The following is a 20,797-nucleotide window of genomic DNA, read 5'->3' on the forward strand; positions in this document are numbered from 1 at the left end:
GATTGGTTGGTGTCTGTTTGGGTAAAGAATTTAGAATTAGCTGCTAAAGAAAGGAGGTTGTGATCACCAGAATGCTGCATGGGTTCACTGAGAGCAATGGAGGCCTCAGAGTCATGGCTTTCTTTGGTAATGTTCATACATAGATTTCAGAAAGAGATTTGATAAAAAGTAGCTAAGAAATGTATGCTAGATGCTACCGTGACCAGACATCTCAATGAATGGTTGAATAGCTATACTGAAAAAATGATGCTCACTGGATCATTCTCACTGTAGAGCGTGTTCTGTTCTCATCTCAGTCCTCCCCCACCTTTGATTCTGTACCTTGAATGAGCCCAGGCTCATCAAATTCCCAAAGGTGTAGGGATGGGGGGAGGTTGGCAGAGGTGGGATGATAGAATCAAGAGCTCAGAAGATCCTTGAAGATTTGACTGATGCAATGATGCCTGAGACACAGGAGTGTATATAACATCTATCTGGGTCAAAAAGTTCAAGTGTAAAAATATACATAAAGCTTAGCAACAGAACCTGTGAAAGAATTTTAGGGTTTTTAGTCAACAGCAACATTTAATAAAGTGTAAGATATAATCCCTGCCCCCCACCCCGAACTGCTGTGATCTTGGGCTGCATTAATAGAACTAGAGAGTAGAAAATGAGAAAGGTGGTAGTACTAGTCTGATTGCATCTGGAATTTTCTTTTCAGTTTGGGTTGGGACATATTAAAAGGGATAGAGAAAATTTTTTTAATAAGTTTTGAGGAATGGAACCAGAATCAGAATGAAATTTAAAACCCTGTCTTTAGACAGGATGGGAGACATTGGGAAAACATCAAAGTTGAAAGCAAGAGGGCTGTTCTGGACTCAAAGAGCTGTTACCCCGCAGAGAAGATGTGTTCTGTGTGGTCCCCTGCAGTGGAATGAGGGCCAAGGGTGACCCCGCAACGGTTCAGTCTCAGTGGGACAAGGCTTTCCTGAAGGCTGACCCCATGCTGGTCATAACCCACCTTGTGGTCCAGGCAGGATGAAGAAGACACAACCCTGCCCTCACAACTCACACATAGTGAGGTAGTAAACACAGTCAACTCTGGGAGGTCGGAGAAGGTGTCACAGAGGGGTGACGCACTGCTGAACTGGGTGTGGGAGGTTAGAAGGAGCTCACCAGGCCATCAGTGAAGAAGAGGAGCCCCTCGGGGGGTGCGGGTTGGGGGCTGTGCTTCTGCAGAAGGTGCAACCACACGCTGTGGGGAGGGGACCAGTTGCTCAGTATGAGAGATGGGGATGTGGCAGGCCCCTCCATGCCATGCACAGGAGGCTAGACTGGGAAGGTGAGGGGGACTGTGGGAGGAGTGTAGGCCTGGGAGCCTGGGGTCCGATCGTCTTTTGAGTCTCAAGCAGTGGATTAACTCCCAAGTGCATTCACTTTGTTCCCCTTTCTCTTCTCCCCTAATCCTCTTATAGTCATTTAAAAGTTTGTAGAAAGGTGTCTGTTCTGTCACTGATAGTCTGCTGTCTTTGGGGGGGGCTCTCCGCCCTGCTCCCCTCGCTGGAACAGAATGACTAGAGGTAAACGCCAGGCAAATGCCAGGGACCACATTGTAGAGCAAATGCATGTCAGCATTAGCTTGGGAGAAAAGCCTCTTAGTTTAAATTATTCCATTTTTTTGCTCACTGGGGTGTTTTACAGGAACGGTTTGCCTGGTTTGCCAGGAGACCGTCGCCAGTGTTGCGAAGGGAAGCTGTCACGTGGTCCCTCCCAGCTTGCTGGGGATAAAGCAGGTGTATTCCTATCAGAGGCTGCATCGGGGTTTTACTTCTAAGGCTCGTCACCTCAAACCTCTTTAAGGTGAGTTGGAGCCTATATAAGTGAACAGGCAAATCATCAAGCAGGTCACACAACATGCTGTTAGAATCAGGCACAAAGTCTTGCCACAAAAATGTCTAGCATTGTGTAAGACACAGTCATTCCTCCTGACAGTCCATTAAATACCTAATCCTAGAGTGAAAAGCCACAGGGGTTAGCCTTGCAGTGTGTTACAAAACTAGTGCATTGCCTAAGACACTGCCCGCCCCCAACTTCTGGGGGCTATATGCAGCAAACTTTTAACCATACATGGTAGATAAATAGTTTTAAAAGTTACCAGCTCACTTTTCTTCAGTGAAAGTACCGCCACCAGACCACAGTCAACTCGTCAGAGACAGAACTCGTCCTAAAATTATAGTGTCAGGTACAGAAAGGCCCTCAGCCATGTGCTGCTAATCAGGAGGTCATGCCTCGGGGGTAAGGAGGCCCCTACTGAAAGAAAAATAAATTTCTTTTGAGGATTAGTAAAGATGTGAGTCCCCACTCACTTAAGTGACTTAACTGGTTTATTGAAAGTGTTGGCTAACATGTGGGAAAGCAGTGTCCTGAGCGGCTGAATGCTGGAGGAGGAAGATTTTGCTGGAGGGAGGGACAGAGGAGCGCTGTGGCACGGGGGGGTCTCTGTCCAGGTGGCGCATGCTGTGTTAGGACCTGAGGAAGGGGGCTTTGAGTTGGGGGCAGGAGGGCAGAGGGCACTGGACTGCGCGGGTGCACGGGGGGAAATTCAGTCGAATTCAGTCCCCTGAACCGTTTCCCTTGAGCCTGGTCACACTCAGAGGTGGTGTCACAGTAAGGGGGGGGACACTGATGTCTGTGTGGCACAATTCTGTGCCTGTGACTAGATGTTCTCCCACTATGCCCCGGGTGCCCAGAACTCTCCCTGGCTCGTGAGAGAAAACATGACGTCTTTTTAAATGTTTACATACAGTATGTTATTTAATTCTCACCCTGACATTAGGCATTTTCTATTTCTGATCTATCTCAAAGCACCGAACCTTGAATCTGACAAATGACAGAAGTAGCTTAGATTTGAATCCAGCTTTCTCTGCAGTCAAAGGCTATGCCATTTCTGCTGCACCTGAAATCTTCATACTGACTGCGCTAGTGGAATTCCAGCCCATGAAGGCAAATGAACTTGGAGCTGCCCAGGCTGAAGGTGACGGAGGAGTGGGAGCAGGGCCAGCCCCATCCTAGTGTTCCCCTGGGCCTCCGTCTCGCCTCACACAGCAGCGGAGGGAAGGAAGTGATGAGAGCCCGGGAGCCCGTCCTGTCACCTGCAGGGAGCCTCCCAGGGAGTTCACCTCAGAGAACTCTGGGTGTGCTCCGTACACCGACATACCCCCAATCCTCTGACTGCCTCATCGGCTTAAAAAAGTGAGGTCACAACGAGGCTCTGTGAGGGTACGTTGTGGACTCGTGGTTAATCAGAAAGTCAGAGTTGCTCCCAAGTGAATATTGAGTCTTCTCATCCTTTTTACAGCATCCTTTCCCTCTTCCCACAACTTACGTACATAAGCCACACTTTCTTAATATTATCTTTTTCTTTGGAGGTTTAAAACAAGAATAGCTTTATTTGGTTAAGTGACTTGGATCGCTTTTGCTTTATAATCAGAAAACTTACATTTGAGATCCAGTGGATATGGATTTCTTTATATTGCTTCCCCTAGTGTGTGCCTGTGGGTGGTGTTTTGGGTTTCACATATGCCCAAGGTTGAGATGTCACAAAAGCAAAATGAGCTCCTCTTTTTAAAAAAGGAATCTCTCTAAAGCTTCTTTAATTTCAGATCAGTTTTGAAACAGAAGCTAACAGCATAAATAATTTTAAACTGAAGTAACTTAATCTTTAGTTTAATTAACAGCTGCATTCGTTTCCTGCCTGGGTTTGAAGAACACAGGCAGGAGTGTGAGGACAGCGTGCTTCTCTGGAAGTCGTCATCCCCTGGAGCACACGTGTAGTTGGAAGACGGTTTGTTGACATAAACAGAATTGACTTCTCTGAGACACCACTTACATGTTTTTGTTTCTCAAGTGTGTTTTCAGGCAGCTCATCTGTGCAAAATAATGGGCACTTCCTTCCCTCCTGTGCCTGGGAGCTCTTCAGTCTTTTAGAGAATCTCATTTTATTTATTTATTTATTTATTTTTTTTGGCTGAAGACAATGGATCCTTAACTAAGGTTAATAACAGAGTGGGAGGAGGTCCTGGCCACGTGCCAGGCGATCATCAGCAGCAATGCCGAGCGGCTCCCTGATATCAACGTCTACCAGCTGAAGGTGCTGGACTGCGCCATGGATGCCTGCATCAGCCTCGGTCTGCTGGAGGAGGCGCTGTTCTATGGCCTTCGGACCATGGAGCCCTACAGGTCAGTCCCAGGGACAGGGCTACCGTGGCTTCACTTGGGGCAGAGCCTCGACAGCGTGCCGTCCTCCTGATCGCGAATTCTTATAGGAGTGTTCCATCTGCTTCTCAACCAGTGTGTAAAACCAGACCTTGTTTTATTCACTCCTCTGTTCACACATGCGTCCGTTCGTCGTGTGTAAAGTTCCTTCGGTGTGTCAGACACTGGTGGGTGTGCAGGGACGAAGGAGATGCTGGCTCTGTGGGGTGTGCTGACAAGGTGTGCTGCTTACAGTGGCAGAGTCAGGTCCAGCGTGCGGGGGAGCCGAGACGAGCCCAGCTCAGAAGCTGCTTGAGGGGGTGGGGGGCTGTGTCATTAGGCCCTGCTGACCTGGGGTTGGGGGATGGTGGTATGGGGCCCTCAGTCTGGCTGACAACAGTGCTGGTTTCTTTCAGTTGTCAGGGCTTTATGGTTCCCAGGTGCCTTCACTCAGCTCAGCTGACCTCATAACCACCTCAGGACCCAAGCAGGAGAGTGGGAGACCGCCCCGCTCAGACGTGTCACTGAGTCAGGTCAAGGAACTGTGGGTAATTAGTTATTTCTTGACTGGCCTCAGTTCCCCAGACCAGTGGGTGTTTTGCCCCTGGATGTTCTTGTAGCTCAGAGGAGCTTTGGGAGGCAGGGCATTGTTGAAGTCTGGTGCTGAGAGTTTGGTGCTGGTGTGCCTGGGACTCTGGTTTGCAGTGGGCTAAGAACTAAGTCTGGAATCGAGGCAGATCAGGCCAGAGGAAAGGTCGCGGAGACATCCTGACCATCATCTGAGGTTGGAATAGCCGTCTCCAGCACAGAACAAGGTCTCTTACTGTGGGGAAGGTGCCCTAAAAACATCCGGGCCTGGGGAGGTTGGGGGAGGTCCCTGGGCAGATACTGAGTTTCCCAGCTCTGGAGACCACGTGGACGTGATGTCAGCCCTAAGGGACTGAGCAGAGAGAGTCCGAGTTTAGACCTGGGCCGCCCGGCACAGCAGGCTAGGACCAGTCCTTGGGGAAGGAGTGGAGGGAGGCAGAGCCAGAATACTGCCTGTCCCCACGTGGGAAAAACCTTCAGGAGACGACCGAGGAGGAAGCTACGAGCATCCACTCAGTACAAACAGAAGCAAGCCAGGGTCCAGGACGTCAGTTCATACAAAGGTAGGGAGCTGGAAGCAACACGCCGGGTCAGGAAGCCAGGCCTGAGCCAGGAGCACGGCACAGGCAAAGAGCCCAAAGATGGCGCGGACCCAGCCAGGTGTGTGGCAGATGTCCAGAGGCCAGCGCGGCACCAGGGTGGCCCTGCGGGTGTTTCTGGAACTTCTGAACGTGGCTTCTCCCACTGCCTTGTGGTTGAACAGCTTTGGAATCCAGACTGTGAGTCAGCTTTAATCAAACTTACAAGTGATTGCCTGGGGGGCTGAGACTGTAGACTTTCCCATGAGCATGAAATGTCTGTGAGGTATGATGAATCTTGTGGGTTCTCAGGAAATACGAGTTGCGTACAAAGAGATAAGGCTTCGTTCGTTCCCTGAGCCTGTGTTGCAATGAGGGGCAGATCGGGGGTGGTCGGTGTTACTCTCGGAACTTGGGGCTCGATCTCAGGAAGCTGCACCATGAACTGCTGGGTGTGTGGACGGACGTGGCCAGGAGATGAAGGCAGAAAGTCCTGCCTCCCCCAGACCAGTCACTGCCGCTCGTCCCCACCGCTGCCTGGTGCTGGACGTGCCCCACCCTCCCCTTCCAGGCCCCTCCGAGACGGGAGTGTTACCTTGGTCCACGGCTTCATGGGGAAGGCTGCACGCCTTTGAGGAAGCCTGTCCTGCACGTGGCTTTGAATCCTCTTCCCATACCCGCCCGGGCTTCTCTGATGGGCTTTCTTACTCCTTAATTAAGTGGCAGTTTCACTGACCTAGACTTGAATCGAACAGAGAGGCCTTTCTTGTAAGCAAGCCCAAGCCCGCCAGACTGCACCCCATGCTGTTTGGAATACTTTGGGTTCTATTTTCCTAGGGTTTTGCTGGTCGTGATCCCTCTGTCAGTTCGCACTGTGTTCTTACACTGGATGACAGATTTCCAAGCCTCCCTCCGTTTCTCTTCCCTGGAGCTTGTCAAGGGTTGCTCTGTGGTGTTCGGTATTTCCAGAAGTCGAGTCCACATTGACCCACTTCAGATGAGTGAGATCTGAACTCTGTGCTTTCAGAGTCATAGCAGAGGAGAGGGCTATCAATAATCCAGAACCGACAGAGTTAAGAGAAATGAGAGGGGTGGATGCTGTCAGCCTTGGCCATTTTCCCCTTTAGCTCAGACAAAAGAGAAAATAAGGAACAAATGCGTCAGATGCCCTGTCAGCCCTCAGCAATCCTAGGGTGTGAGGTGGGCATGGGCGGGGGGCAGTGGTTTTCACACCTTAGGTGTGAACGAGGGAACTCAGGCTGTGGGCCGTCAGCCATCTGCACGGTCTCCCAGCAAATGCTCTGGGTGGGCTTTTCGTCCACCTGTGACCAAGGACATGGGCAGTTGGGCGTGAGGTACTGAGAGGGGACTGGATTGCCATCTGCTGTGACAGTTTGACACTGTTAATACGCTGTTTGCAACAACTAGATTGAGGTCAAGACTCTGGTGATGATTTTGTCTCTCCTGACCTTAGCTAGATTTTAACTGCTGACCTTAGAGGAGAATGTCTATATTCCATTTTTATCCAAATCAGCCCGTTGCCCTCAGCTCCCTTCTTGCTACTCCATCATTTATTTTTATTCAGTAGAAGTTCTTTTTATGATGCAACACAAAATCTGAAGTTCTTTGTTTCATAAAGCAATTTAGAATTCATTCACGTACAACAAAATGTATAATCTTCAGTATTAGCTCATGATATTTCTTCTGAGTATGTATGTGTGTATCTGGGATCATAAATGCACAGTCATCTGTCCCTCAGCATTATAAACATTGAGTAGAATGAAAGTAATTTAGAGATATTTCATACATTTTATTTAAAATTTTAATTTAGTCAAATCTTGACCGTAAGATGAATTGGATTCAAAAAGCGTGTTTGTCAGTTGGTGGTTTGAAACTTGGGAAGCATTTTCCTGTTGAGGAAGGTATCAGAGATCATGGCAAGTTCCCCTAGAAAGTCGGCGCAGCCCGTAATGTCATCAATATGCTATAATTTTTTTTAAAAAACAGAAGGAAATACGAAAATAAAATTGAACATAGTTTTAAAAACTGAGATTTAGATTATGTTGAATACAAATTAAACTTGATTTTCTTTAGGAACCAGAGATTGATAAGGTGATACAGGGGCTTTTTAAGGCTTTGAGGAAGACTTTCACTGTATTTGCACATGTTCTGTTAATGTTTATTGTAAGAATAGTATATACTTCCAGGAAAGGACATTGTGTGTGAGGCGCCAGTCTGAATGTATTCCAAAGCCCCATGTGACGCAGTCTTAGCTTGGAGAGAGAGAGAGATGGGGAGGGAGTATTGAAAGTAAATAAATCGTCCTAACATTTACCAGAGTCATTCCAAAAATATAAATGGGGGTTCCATTCATAATACAATTTCATATTTCTTTAAAGCCCTCATTTTTGTTCTGTTTTCCCAGCTCTTCACATAACCTCGGAGACTCTCTTTTTCCCTCACTCTGTACTCTTTTCCCCTCAAAACTGTGCACATGAGTTTTTTTCACTCCCCCTACCCACTGACTTTTTTTTTCCTTTTCCTTACTTTCTGTCTTCTTATTTCTCCTGGGGAGAGACTCAGTCCCAATCCTCATCTGTTAAATCTGCCTTCTAGTGTGGTGGGTGGGGAGGAGAAAAGGGACGGGGAAGCCGAGGAGTCCCCTTAGTGGGAGAGAGGAGGGCAAAACAGGACCACTTTCTGTCTCACAAGCCATGACTTGCTTTTTTCAGTTTACCGCACAGTGTGGGCATCTGTGCGGATCGACTCCTGAAAACCCACCTCATTCTTTTTAACAGATACATAGTATGTCATCTCATGAATGTGCCATGATTTGCCGATCAGTCCCTCTTCTTTCCGTTTGTGTTTACTGTGTCAAACGATGCTATGCTTAACATCCACGGAATTGTATCTTTGTGTTCACGTGTGACTGAATCCACAGGGTGAGTCCATGTGATAGATTCCTAAATGCGGACTTGCTGCATCAAAGGTTAGATTCATTTTCAATGTAGATAACTATTCACAAATTGTGTCCCCCATCTACCAAAATGTCCCTCTTTTCTCAAAAGAATCAGGAATGGAGAACATGACATTATATCTGATTTAAATTCATTTAAAAATATATATGGGCCTTCTCATTTTCCTGGTGAGAATCTCTTCTTCCAGAGTGAGGTTGCCAGTACTGATATTCTTGTCCACAAAGAGTGATGGGACTGACACTGAGTGGGTTACCTGGAAGGAGGCAGGAGAACATGGACGACGAAGGGTCTCGCACAGGTGTGCATGCCTGTGTGATGGCACTGTGATCGGAGGACAGGGTGAGGGCTGTGAGATCCCCCTCGAGGGGAAGAAAGCTGGAAAGAGTCAGGTTTCAGCTCAGATGAGTTTATGTGCTTTGTTGTGGGAAAAAAAGATGGTGGGAAGAGTGGAAGGAAAACGCAGCTGTTCGTGTGTGTACGTGACATGGTTACAAGTCAGTGTCTGTAACTCCGAGATGGTCCGTAACCACACAGCAGCCGTATCCGTTTTCACCTTGCCAGTCAGTTTTTAATGACTATAAAGCTTTTCCTTCGAAAGCTTTGGAAAAAAAAAAAGAAAGCTTTGGCAGGTAAGTTGATAAAATGTAAGGTGTCATCACAGCAGTACCTTCTACTACTGTTTTCAAGCTGGCTTTTCTCCTGGAGACGTACAGTTGCTCTTTTGTGGGTTTTTGTCATCAATCAGCATGATGTTCTAGACCAGGAGGCAGCAAAGCCAGTGGGTGGGCGATACACAGGGCGCGGCCACTCACTCAGCACCTGCCTGGGCCGGCCTTGGCTGCCCCCTTGCCTCCTCGTGTCACACAGATGCTGTGAGGGTGCTCGTGTCCGTGGACCCGTCAGTGAAGCTCATTCCTGAAGGGCGGGGTCCTTGGCTGTGCTGTGTGTTGTAGAACTTTCCTCCTGCAGCCTCACAGAGGAGGACCCAGAGGTAGAGCAGAGCCACTTCTCTACCCGGGAGGGGATGTGAGAATCCACGCTTCACCCAGTGCTCTGTTCTCTTACTTTGTTTGCCATCTATCTTCTATGGTAAGCTTTACAGAATTATTTCACCCAGTGAATGAGCAAATGTTTTATTCTCTGCTTACTCATGCGGACAATAATCCCTTAGCTACTTAATCATTTTTTTCCACCCGGTAATTTTCAATTAAAGTATCTTTGGTGGCCAAACCCCTGTATAAGATTTTGAGCTCTGTGTGCGTGTTTGTGTAAAATACCGAGTTACTGATACATCTAATCAGGGCCTCTTTTTCTTTGCTGCCAGGTCTGCGAGACTGATTTCTTAGCCAAGCCCTTTGACTTGACACTGGGGCAGTGACTGCCAGCCTGGCAGTGGGGCAATGGGTCCACCAAGGCCCAAACTCTTACCTTAACCTGTTTAATATCAGGCCTTTAATTTAATTCCAAAGGGCTCTTTTCATTCAGACTCTAGAAATACAACAAAAGGAGAGAGAAGGGGAAGGAGAGAAAAGAGGGAGGCGGAGGAGGCCTGAAGGCGAAGGCCAGGATGATGAGGAGATGTTGGTTCAGGTGCGCAGGTGTTTACTAAGTACTCACTGGGGCTTGTGCCCAGTTACTGGTGTTTTTCAGGCACAGATAACCTGGAGCTAATGCGAGGCTCTTGTAGGAACTATAAAGGAGAGCAGTGTGAGCAATTTCTCTGACTGCACTTTTCTTGGGGCAGTAGAGAAATGAATGCATCCCACCATCAGTGGGCCACTGTGCTAAAGCACTCTCACTTCCCTTTAGCTCTGACTGTCTGGCTGGAAATGCCATCTCTGTGTTTGGGTAAAGACCTGTTTATTGACCAGGGTACTGGGTGGGTCCAGCCCTGAACCCACTGGTTGCATGAGAATGGCCCAGCTTTGTGGTCTTTGTTCTGAAAGAGACATAGGGACAGTCTGTGTGTGGACCTGGCACACACTCTGAGAAAGAGGAGGCAGGTGTTCACAGGCCTACCTGCTCTCCTGGGCGCCACAGCTCTTCTGACTGTGGCTGCCACCCCAGGCCCCTGGCACTTGAACCAGGGCTGCAGGTCCTGACAGAGCTCTGGGTAGCAGCAGGCAGGCCTAGGTCATCTGACAGCTTCACAGACCAACCCTTAATCCAACCTGGCTTATCCCCACCTGACTTAAGGATGGCACAGGTGACTGGGCCCTGCTCATATATGTACAGCCCCTAGTAGGGGGGTGGGGTGGTGACCCACACATCACCCCCCACATGCCGGGCAGGGCAGCACACGTGTGAAGCCTGTGCTTTCTCCTGCTTCCCAGCCACACAGCTCCATGTAGTCCGTCTCTCCTGGCTGCTGGAGGACCACTGCCTGACCATCTTTCATAGGACCCATCTTCCACTTTATCCTGGATCGTAGTGTGAAATCCTGTGCTGAACTTTATTCCACTAGCTCCTCCTGCCCTGGGATGATTAGATCAGTGCGTTGTCCACAGCCGCTCTCCTCCCAGACAAGAAAACCACATAGCTGCGGGCCAGCCTCATCCACTCCCACACTTTCACCTACCCTGACTCTTGAGACCCTGGGCCAGGTCCGGACCCAGGAGATACTCTCTCTCTGCTGCATTTGCCTGATTCCCAGTACACCAGCTCCCAGTGCAGCAAGATGAGAGCTACACTCCACTCTGGGATTAGGTCACCTGCACAGGAAAACATTTCATCTTCTGCGTTCACCAGTGCACCTGGTCAACATACATTCTCTGGGACGTGGTCTTCAGGCTTATTTATGAAAGCATTTCCAGGATAGAAACATTTCCCATTGTGTTTCATTTTTTTTTTTTTTTTGACTTTCACAAGCCTTCACTGAGTACTTTGACTTTCCTGACAGAAAATCTTCAGTTTCTTATTACAACAAATTGTACCCTAAACAGCAGGATAGCAAATCCTAGGGAATCTTGGGATGCATTGAATTTCTCCTGTTGAATCAATCTCTTGCTTGGCTGCCCCTGCAGCTACTTAGCTGCTATGTCTTTTCCTTTTTCTCAGCTCTTGGAAAAGAAAGTAGAAAAAAATACCCCATTTTCCCCCATAGGGAGCTGACAGAAAATCAGGCAGGCCCAAGAAATGAGAAATGATGAATGTAACTTTGAAAGGCTCAAAAAGAATTCATTAAAACCAACTTTAATTTCACATAAATACGTGTTTTGCATAAAAAAATTATTTTTTTGCTCGACACACTCATGTGCTCTTCATCTGTGCCTTTTGAGTGAAGTCCATATTGAATTTTCAGAAGTTCTCCAAGGATAGATGAGGAATGGACCTTCAATTCAATTGCACAAAGAAAACGGATTCATCAGCCCTCATAAATTTGATCACTTACAGGGAATGGTGATAGCAATTGTAAGGAACAGTAAGAGGTCCTTGAAAGAAATGAAAGATGGGGAGTAAATGGCCTGAAAATGATAGGTCCTGGTTTTTGAAATAGCCGAGTTATTCTGAGTTCGAAAATTATCCTTTGGCCTAGATAGTACAACACTCTTGAGTTCACGAGAGCACACAGACTGGAGAAAATGCTCATGTTCAAATTGTTAGATGTGTTCAAGGGAAGCAGCCCAGCCAGGGACCAGGCGGCTGGAGCGCAGAGAGCGGTGGGCAGCAGGGAGGGGTGGAGACCACAGCCACCCTGCAGAGAAGGAATGGCTGGTGGAAACGGCTCCTCCCGCACAGAGAACACCCATCACACTGTCCCACTGCCCAGCAGAGAAGAGAAACAAATCTGCTCTTTTGTGATGGGAACTGTCACCGTAATATCCTCCCCAAGTAGGATAAATCGGGTTCAGCATCACAGACACTCCACCAGCTACTTGGTAGCATCATCTTTTGAGAGGAACAGGTGAGGGGACTGGACGAGCTCTCTTCTACCTTCCAGCTTTGCTAAACTGAAAAGTCACTGCTGTTATTTATCAGGAGCCTCCTGTGGACCAGATGCTCGCCCATCCTTCTCACCTTCACAGCCACTGGGAGGAGGAGGTTAGCCTGTCCTGTCCTCCACTGACGATGAGACTGACGTGACTTGCCCGCTCACTCCGTGGGTGGCAGAGCTGGGCTTCAAACTCGGGCCTTGGGTTTATTTACTTTACTCTGGTTATAATTTACCAAAAGAATGTTCAAGTCCACTCGAGCCCAGATCTGTTTGTTTAGGAAGGTGTAGATGGTTCCTACACTACAGAGGGGGTGAGGGCTGCGCGGTCTTTGCAGCTACATCCCTGCCTTGCTGCTACGTGAATCTGTCAAGATTCTTTTTGTTACAAGTGACAGAAACCCAGTGCCAACGGCCTGAGCATGAAAGGGAATTTGCTGCCCACAGAAGTGATGTGACAGAATTCCAGGATACAGTCTGGGTCATCAGACTGGTCTCTCTCTGTGTCTCTGACTCTCAATCCTTCCCTCCTCTCGCTGGGCCTGTTTCTTTGTGCTCTGCTCAGCCCTCCACGTTGTCCTCATCTCCTTCCCCACGGGCTGTCTTCCCCACAACACGGCAGCGAAGACGGCTTCCAGCAGCGCCCGTTCATGTTCTTCTAGCTCTGTGACCAAAGAAAAGGTTCTGTTTCCTTCAGCTCTACATTTCAAAATGCGTATTTTGGACAGACTCCTTTGGCCTCTTTGGGTCTCACTTCCATCCCTGCCTGTCCCAGCAGAGATGACATGCTGGCAGCTGTATCAGTAACAAGGTTTGGGATGGCACAGAAGTTATTCAAAAGCTGGGGGGGTAGGGATGGGGAGGAGATGACGGACAAACCAGGAGAATGTTGTACTAGTCTACTCAGAAATAGACTGGTAAACATTTTGAAAAGAAAAAGGTTCAAAGGTGGCAAAGAGAGTCCAAAGGCTGATAAATACAAGGCAATGACATGGAGAGGAAGAGGCCGCAGCGCTGTACCATTAAGGCTCTGCATCAGGAATAAAGTTCTGTGAGAGCAGATTCCTAGAACTGTAAAGGGAGCAGCCGCATTCACTTGGACCAGAACACAAGCTAGCTGCTTGGGAAGAAGTCTGTGAGCTGCAAGGGGAAAGGGTGGGTTGGGAGTCTGGTGAGGCCCTACCTGAGGCAGAGAAGCTGCATAAGAAAGTGCACCTGATGGCAGTGTTGATACAGCTTGTGAAGGTTTTCCAGTCCCGATGTACACTGCCTACTCCTGGCCATGGGCACCGAGGAACGTAGCCAGAAGACTGCATTTGTTTGGGAAATGCTACAGAAAGAGTACACCTTGATTTCAGCAAGGTATTTGATCATGCCTTCTGGTACATTTTCTGTAGTTAGATTGAGCTAGGAAGGTTTATTTATACCTTTTAAACAGCTATTTCTGAACTGTAGCCATTAACAGATTGATATACTCCTTTGGGGAAATATATAATGGTATGCCTCAAAGCTCCGCTTTTTTGGTTCTGAGTCAACATTTTTATTAAAGACTTAATGAGATGAATACATAGAAGTGATGTATATCCAATTTGCAAGGGATACAAAGCTGTGAAGAATAACTAATACTTTGGGGGACTAAACCAAACTTCAAAATTATCTCCTTAATTAGAAACATTTGGTCTATAGCAACAAGATGAACTTAAACAGAGATACATGGGAAAGTCTGCATTTGTGATTAAAAACTCAGTAACAGGCTGGAGAATTTAGCATTTTGTAGTGGATTATTTCTGGTTGCCCCACTAGTATTAATTCCTCCGTTCTCTTTCTTAATAGAACCTCAGATGTCCTAGTCGTCATTTGTATGTGCTTGATCGACCACAGAGGCAGCCCATGAGTAGCTTAAGCTGGAGAATCTTATTTCCCTGGTCACCTGACTCAAGCCAGACCAGTTAGAGCCATTGATGATCTATTCTTAGACTTTCATTTGCGATATTAAGTTGCCTTCCCTTTCCTGTGGCTCATGACAGAGGAAGCACATGGCTATAAGAGATGCAGGCTGTTAGGTCCCTTGGGGCCACAAAGAGAGAGAATGGAGCCCAAACCTAGGAAGCAGAGGTAAGGAATGGAGAGAGCTCCAGGTCACATTGTTGAAGCATTGCCTGAAACCGATTCTGTCCCTGTAGTATTGAGTTACACAAACAGGTTGATAAATTTCATCTTCTTATCAGCCAGTTTGAATTGGATTTCTTGATTCCTATAACATTAAGTTTCCTACCTGATATACATGGGGGGTTGTGGGAGATTAGTGCAATGGCCAGGAAAGATAATTATAACCTTAACGCTGCATTATTCTAAGTACTTGTAAGAGACTGGATACGTGCATCCATTTCACTGAGAGTGACCACAATGAGAAGGATCTTACAGCGACATAATATGAGAAATGGAGATGTTTCACTACAATATGGAAAGCCTTTGTGAAGGAAAGGGAGACCTGTTACAAGTTTTCAAATCTCTAAAGGGCTATAGTAGGAAGGGAGTAGACTCTTTCTCATGACTAGACAAGGAGGAACTAGAACGTAAGATTTGGAATTAGAGGAAGGCACATTTCATGCCAGGATATTAGGAAGAGCAGTTTAACAATTCAAGCATCCAATAATGGACCATTCTATTTTGAGGAGTAGTAAATTACCTATCTTTGGAAGTGTTTACACAATAGGTGACCATCTGTTGGAATTTTTTCAAAATAATTCCTTCATTAGGTGGGAGGATTGTCCAAATGAGCTTTAATGTCCTGTCTGACTGAGATTCTGAGTTTCAAAATCCTCCAAAAACCTCGTCAGTTTTAGTCACAAGTAAAGTACAAAACAAACCAACTCAACTGTCATTGTCTATTGCCTCGATTATTATTAAGTATGAATGATGTGTACCCTTTCCTTCCTCTGGTTCTAAGAGAACATCCTGAGGCTAAGAATAGCTTTAATAGCTTGCAGTTTTTTTCTATAACTTAGTAGGTGGTAGAATAAGATAAATTACGTCACAAAGTGATATCACTTATATTGTATGAATGTATACATATCCATATACAAATATACAAACATACACATTCATATATATTTGAAAAGGATATATTTCTAATCAGTTGCATGGTGTTTTGTTTTGTTTTTAGTTGAAACAGCTGCTAACCTCTAGGAAGCAGATTTTTGCACTTTAAAAGGTCTAGATTTCTAGCTTTGCTGGGGAAGTCAGAAGTCCCGGTGACAGTGGGTCTGTATGCCTGAAGCGGCACTGGCTGGGCGAGGCAGCAGTGGCCTTTTTAAGCCTGGCTTGTGCTCTCAGTTGCCACTTTGCCCACCATTCCCCACTCCCCGGCCAGCCTAGCTTCCCACATCTGCATCCTCTCTGTCCTGGTAGGCTGGTCAGTGTGGGACCTCAGCCCCAGAGAAGTTGCTTTTCCCTCCCAGCACTGTGCTGGCAGTTGTCACAGAGACCCCTGGGAGCGGAGAGCGTTGAGGTGTGGAGGCACCCGCTGCTCACACCCACAGAGTGTGAGAGGGAGAAGACAGCCAACACTTCAGTAGTTTCCTGTAAAAATAGAATGTTTTAATTTTTAAAATTAACGTAAAATGTGGAATTATTCACGGTTAGAAATGGATGAATAGAGTCTGAAGACTGAAAGAAATAGAACATCTGGCTAAAAGTTAAGTATCTTTTCTCATTAGTTCCCTTGTTATCAGCTTCTGACCAATAAGATCAAAGTCTGCTCTTCTTCCGGGCCTCCAGCGCACACACTTGAGCCCAGTCTTGTTAAATAACATTTCCCAAAGTAGGTTCCCTGGGGATAATTGTTCCACTGATATGATGTGCAAAAAGGATCCCGGTCAAATGAGTTTGGGGAAAGCTAGGTTAAATAAAATAAAATGGCTTCAGGTCAGCTTGCTGAAAATCAATTGGTGATAGCCAGTTCCGTGAAAGACCTATTTTGCCATGTACTCCAAATTTACCAGTGACGATCTAGCACCTTTTTCAGAAATGTTCAGTCTGGATTACTGACACTGAAAGATGCTTTTCTGAATATTAACTAATATTGACACACTTCCCAAGATATTAAAGGGAAAATTCTAAAATTCTGGAAGGCCAGCAAAACAAAATTCAGTATTATTTGAAAAACTCCTATTGGAAATACTACAATTTTTCTGTCTAATGGTTTGATAGGACTGTTTCAGCTATATTTGATATTCTCCTATGCTTTAGAAATGTTATTTTCTTTTTTTTTAATAAAGCATTTTTAATGTTCTTTCTAAGGTTCTTTCACCAATTCCTAAATAGCTTATTAGCTATTATTATTATCTCTTTGGGATGCTTTTGAATTTATATTTAATTTAAATGTTTAATTGCTAGAAATAGTACGTTAAGGCTAATAGGCCACTGGAGGAATTGTGGGAAAGAAAAACTTTAAATGTTTGACATTTTTATCAAAGTTAAAAACATTCAGAAACATCCAAAAAGAAACCAGAGGCAGCCTGAACAATCTCACTAGTGGAAAATTATCCATTTATATTAATTTACATTTTGCTAACTTCTGAATGTTTAATATTTTCTGCCACTTACACATTCCTATCAAAGCTTTGAAAACATTCCCATTACAAGTCATAAGTCTTGAAGGAAAAAAAATGACAACTGGTGAATTTATTAAAATCAGCAAGTAATTCATCAGATTGATTTTTCAGTGAATTGACCCGCTTGCAAAGGTAGTTAAACTGGTTTCCTTTCTGCAGAACTTCTCAAAGTTTTTAGTAAACTAATGTACATTTTGAATCTCCAGAAGAGACATTTAGAATAAGATGACATTTCCCAATCTCAGATAACTGCAGAAGACGCAAACCAGGGAGGAGTTAGTTTTACGTAGTAATTTTGGGAGCAGCCACTCAAGTGTCAGGGTTGGGCTCTCTTTGGTGCTTCTGGGCTCTGTATTTAAAAGTCCTATTAATTAGATTTTAAAACTTTTCTTTTTAAACTTTGTATCTCATTTTTGAAGTAAAAAGCAGTAGTCTTCTGCCTCACCCTTACCCACTTTCAAGCCTGCTTCTTAACAGCAGCTTTTAAAAAACACTTATGTTTTCAGTACTTATGATAGCTATTTTTATACCTCTGAATATTGTTTTTAGATTTATGTTTCTTATATATCAACTAAGGAAAGTATCTACTCTTCTAGCTATGAAAAAATAAAGCTCTAGCTTATGCTGTCTTTTCTCTCTCCCTCATCTTCCTTTCCATTAAAAAATAATAAAAATTATTTCATTCTTTTAATGGCTACCTGTGAAACTTCAAACAATATACTAAAATTTCTGTTTTTCATCCTATCAACTGTAGGCAGTGTCCCTTGATTTCCCACTTTATTAGATGGGGGATTGAGGACTCTCATTTCTTGATGGAGAACTAGAATATAAAATTCTCAGTTCACAATCACTTTCAGTGGCCATTTTAAAAGCTTTACTACACTGTCTTCTAAGATCTGTTATTTCAGATTCTCCTTGGATTTAGGGTTTCTTTGTTGATCGCCATTTCATCTTTTTATAAGTCTTTAGGCTCTGCTTGTCTCTTTGATGTTCTGAGAGTTCACATTGTTGTATCTAGGCTTGGGTATTTTTCACTTATGCTAGACCCTTTCATTTTAAAGACTCCTCTAGGAAAATTTTTCTTTTTTTTCCTTTTTCATTCAATTTCCTCTGTTCTTTTGCCCTGAAAGTCCTAGTAGTCAGCTGTTAACCTTCTGTGTTTCCAATGTCTTGGGCCTTTTGCTTTATGTTCTGAGAGTTATCCTTGACTATCTTACAGACCTTTATTAGAATCTTTATATCTCAACAAAAATTTTGTTTTTAAATTTGCAAGAACTCTTTCTTATTCTTGACAATTTCCTTTTTATAGCTCCCTGTTCTTATTTTTTAGATGCAACATCTTCTCAAATCCAAAGATAAATGGTCTTTTAAAAAATTCTCTTCCATTTTCTGAATGATCTCAGTTTCTTTCTTTCAAGTTTTTTTTTTTTCTTCAGTTTATTTCTTCTGGTCTTTTTCTTGTTCTAAAGTTCTCTTGAATTTCAGGAGCTTTGTCATTGTGCATATTTTTAAACAACTTTATTGAATTATAATTCACATACCATGTAATTTACCCATTGAAAGTTTACAATTCAGTGGCTTTAGTATATTCACAGAGTTGTGCGTCTAAAACTACCATCAATTTCAGAACATTTTCACTAACTTCATCTAAGAAAACCCCATGCTCCTTAGCTGTTACCTATCCCCTAATCCTCTCACTCACCGCCTCCACACCCCACTCTAGGCATCCTCTGTTCATTTATGTTTCAAAATAAGGGATTAGAAAGGTTGGTTTGTTGCTCTGGAGGTTTCAAAAATTGTAGTCAGCAGGAAGACAATGGCTGGGAAGGAGAAGGCAGACGTTGAGATGGAGAAGAACCAAAGTCCCAGAAAGCTAGGTGTGGGAATCAGGACCTTGGAGAGCCCCAAGAGGGGCTGGTGTTGTAGGTAAGCAATCACACCTGTGCTGATCAGCTTCATTCTGTATGCAGGATTCAGAGGGCATTCAGCCACAGATGACGATGCAACACCACTAGACTTTAGGTTCCACGGGGGTTGGGAGTAGGGTGGAGGAGATATGTCTGTCTTGTTTGCAGCTCTGTCTCCTGCACTTAGCACATTGTTAAGCACACAGTATTATATATTTGTAGAACTACTGTGTTATATGTTCCTATAATACAATTTGCAAAGCAATGTTGTATTCTCATCTCATTTGAGGTAGGCAGGTGTGCAAAAGTGGATTCACCATGAAGCTAATGAGCCATAGGAATTTCCACTTGCATGAGCCCCTTCTAAAACCTCGTTCTATAGTCTGTATTTGGCAGCTTTGCATTCTTTTCCTTAAAGAAGGCCTACAAAATTATATTTTTTAGTGTCAAGCATCAGAAAACCTAAACCTAGATTTGCCTCTCTAGATAGCAGCAGAAGTGATCAGCCCGTTTAGATCTATAAAAGCTATGGCTGAGAGAGTTGGGTACCTTGCCTGAGATCACACATCTACTAAGTGGCCAAACATTTTATGATTTCTCCCACTACTTGTCCTCCCCACCGCCCTTCTCCCCACCCCACCCCACCCCAAGAGGTATGGCTTCTGATTGCTGCCTGTGCCCAGGACACTAGACATGGAGGGCAGTGCAGAGCTGAGCTGTCAGCCAGGGCTGGGCCCAAGGCAGCTGGTGATGACTACAGGTGGGAGGTTTCCGTTCCCCCAAAGTTCACAGTATGTGTCTGTATCCAGCAAGTACCAAACAAGGAAAGCCACATATCCCCCCCTACCTCCACTTACACATTTAAGTTTTAGTTATGAAATATCTTTGAAAGTATTTTCTCTGAACAAAGAGCAACACTGAATTCTCCTTTCCACTTCTGTTTCTGAGTGAGACTTTTAATCTCATGTTGTTTCATGGTCTTAAAATAAAATGTAAGCTCTAAGGCGAATGAAAAAAAAAAAAGGGCAGAGATCGTATTTTCAACTACCAACTAATTTGGTGATTCTTCGAGGTGGGAAAATAAATGTCTGCACTGCAGAGGTGAATCATGCCTTCCATCGTGTTGTGCCGCTGACTTTCTTATTTGAAAATTAACTTACCCTCCGTGCTTTTCAACTTTTCAATGAAGTATATTTCATGCCTGCCTTTCCCCAGACACAAATGTATGTGTTTTGAGTAGAAATCCGAGCTGGCAGTGCCTGTAGGTGCTGGTCTCAGTCTGTTGGAGGATTGAACTGAATTCCCTGGAGACAGAGAAGAAATCTCCTGATATCTCAGGTCTGAGTCAGTGACGGCCTGCCAGCCCCCAGGCTAGTATGGGACTTGGCTCTGGGAGGAGTTTTGTTCTTCCTAGAATTTCCTTATTCTGAAGTTATTGATCCAGTAGTGGTTTTTTAAAACTTATGTTTATCAAAGTATAGTTGATTTACAATGTTGTGTTAGTTTCAGGTATATAGCAAAGTGACTTAGCTAGCTAGCTAGCTAGCTAGATAGGTTCTTTTTCAGATTCTTTTCCATAATAGGTTATTACAAGATATTGAATATAGTTCCCTGTGCCATATGGTAGGACCTTGTTGTTAATCTGTTTATGTATAGTAGTGTGTATATGTTAGTCCCAAACTCCTAATTTATCCCTCTCCCCACTCCCCTTTCCCCTTTGACAACCATATTTTCTTTTCTGTGTCTATGAGTCTATTTCTGGTTTGTGTAAATAAGTTCATTTGTATCATTTTTGTTTAGATTCCACATATAAATGATATCATATGATACTTGTCTTTCTGTCTGACTTACTTCACTTAATATGATAATCTCAAAGTCCATCCACATTGCTGCAAATGGCATTATTTCATTATTTTTATGGCTGAGTAATATTCCATTTGTGTGTGTGTGTGTGTGTGTGTACATA

The 20,797-nt window shown here is 44.8% G+C and overlaps 1 protein-coding gene across 4 annotated transcripts in view; it reads left to right on the forward strand.

Moving 5' to 3' along the window:
- The window catches only part of SMYD3 (SET and MYND domain containing 3), a 562,584-nt gene that overhangs the window by 465,148 nt on the left and 76,639 nt on the right, over nucleotides 1–20,797 (forward strand). For all 4 annotated transcript variants that reach the window (XM_010973568.2, XM_045509457.2, XM_074351719.1 and 1 more), the window contains one exon: nucleotides 4,044–4,218. In XM_010973568.2, the coding sequence (XP_010971870.1) occupies nucleotides 4,044–4,218 (175 nt within the window). The remainder of the gene's footprint in view (nucleotides 1–4,043; nucleotides 4,219–20,797) is intronic.

Source organism: Camelus bactrianus, chromosome 23, assembly GCF_048773025.1.
Source record: "Camelus bactrianus isolate YW-2024 breed Bactrian camel chromosome 23, ASM4877302v1, whole genome shotgun sequence".
Classification (NCBI taxonomy): Eukaryota; Metazoa; Chordata; class Mammalia; order Artiodactyla; family Camelidae; genus Camelus; species Camelus bactrianus.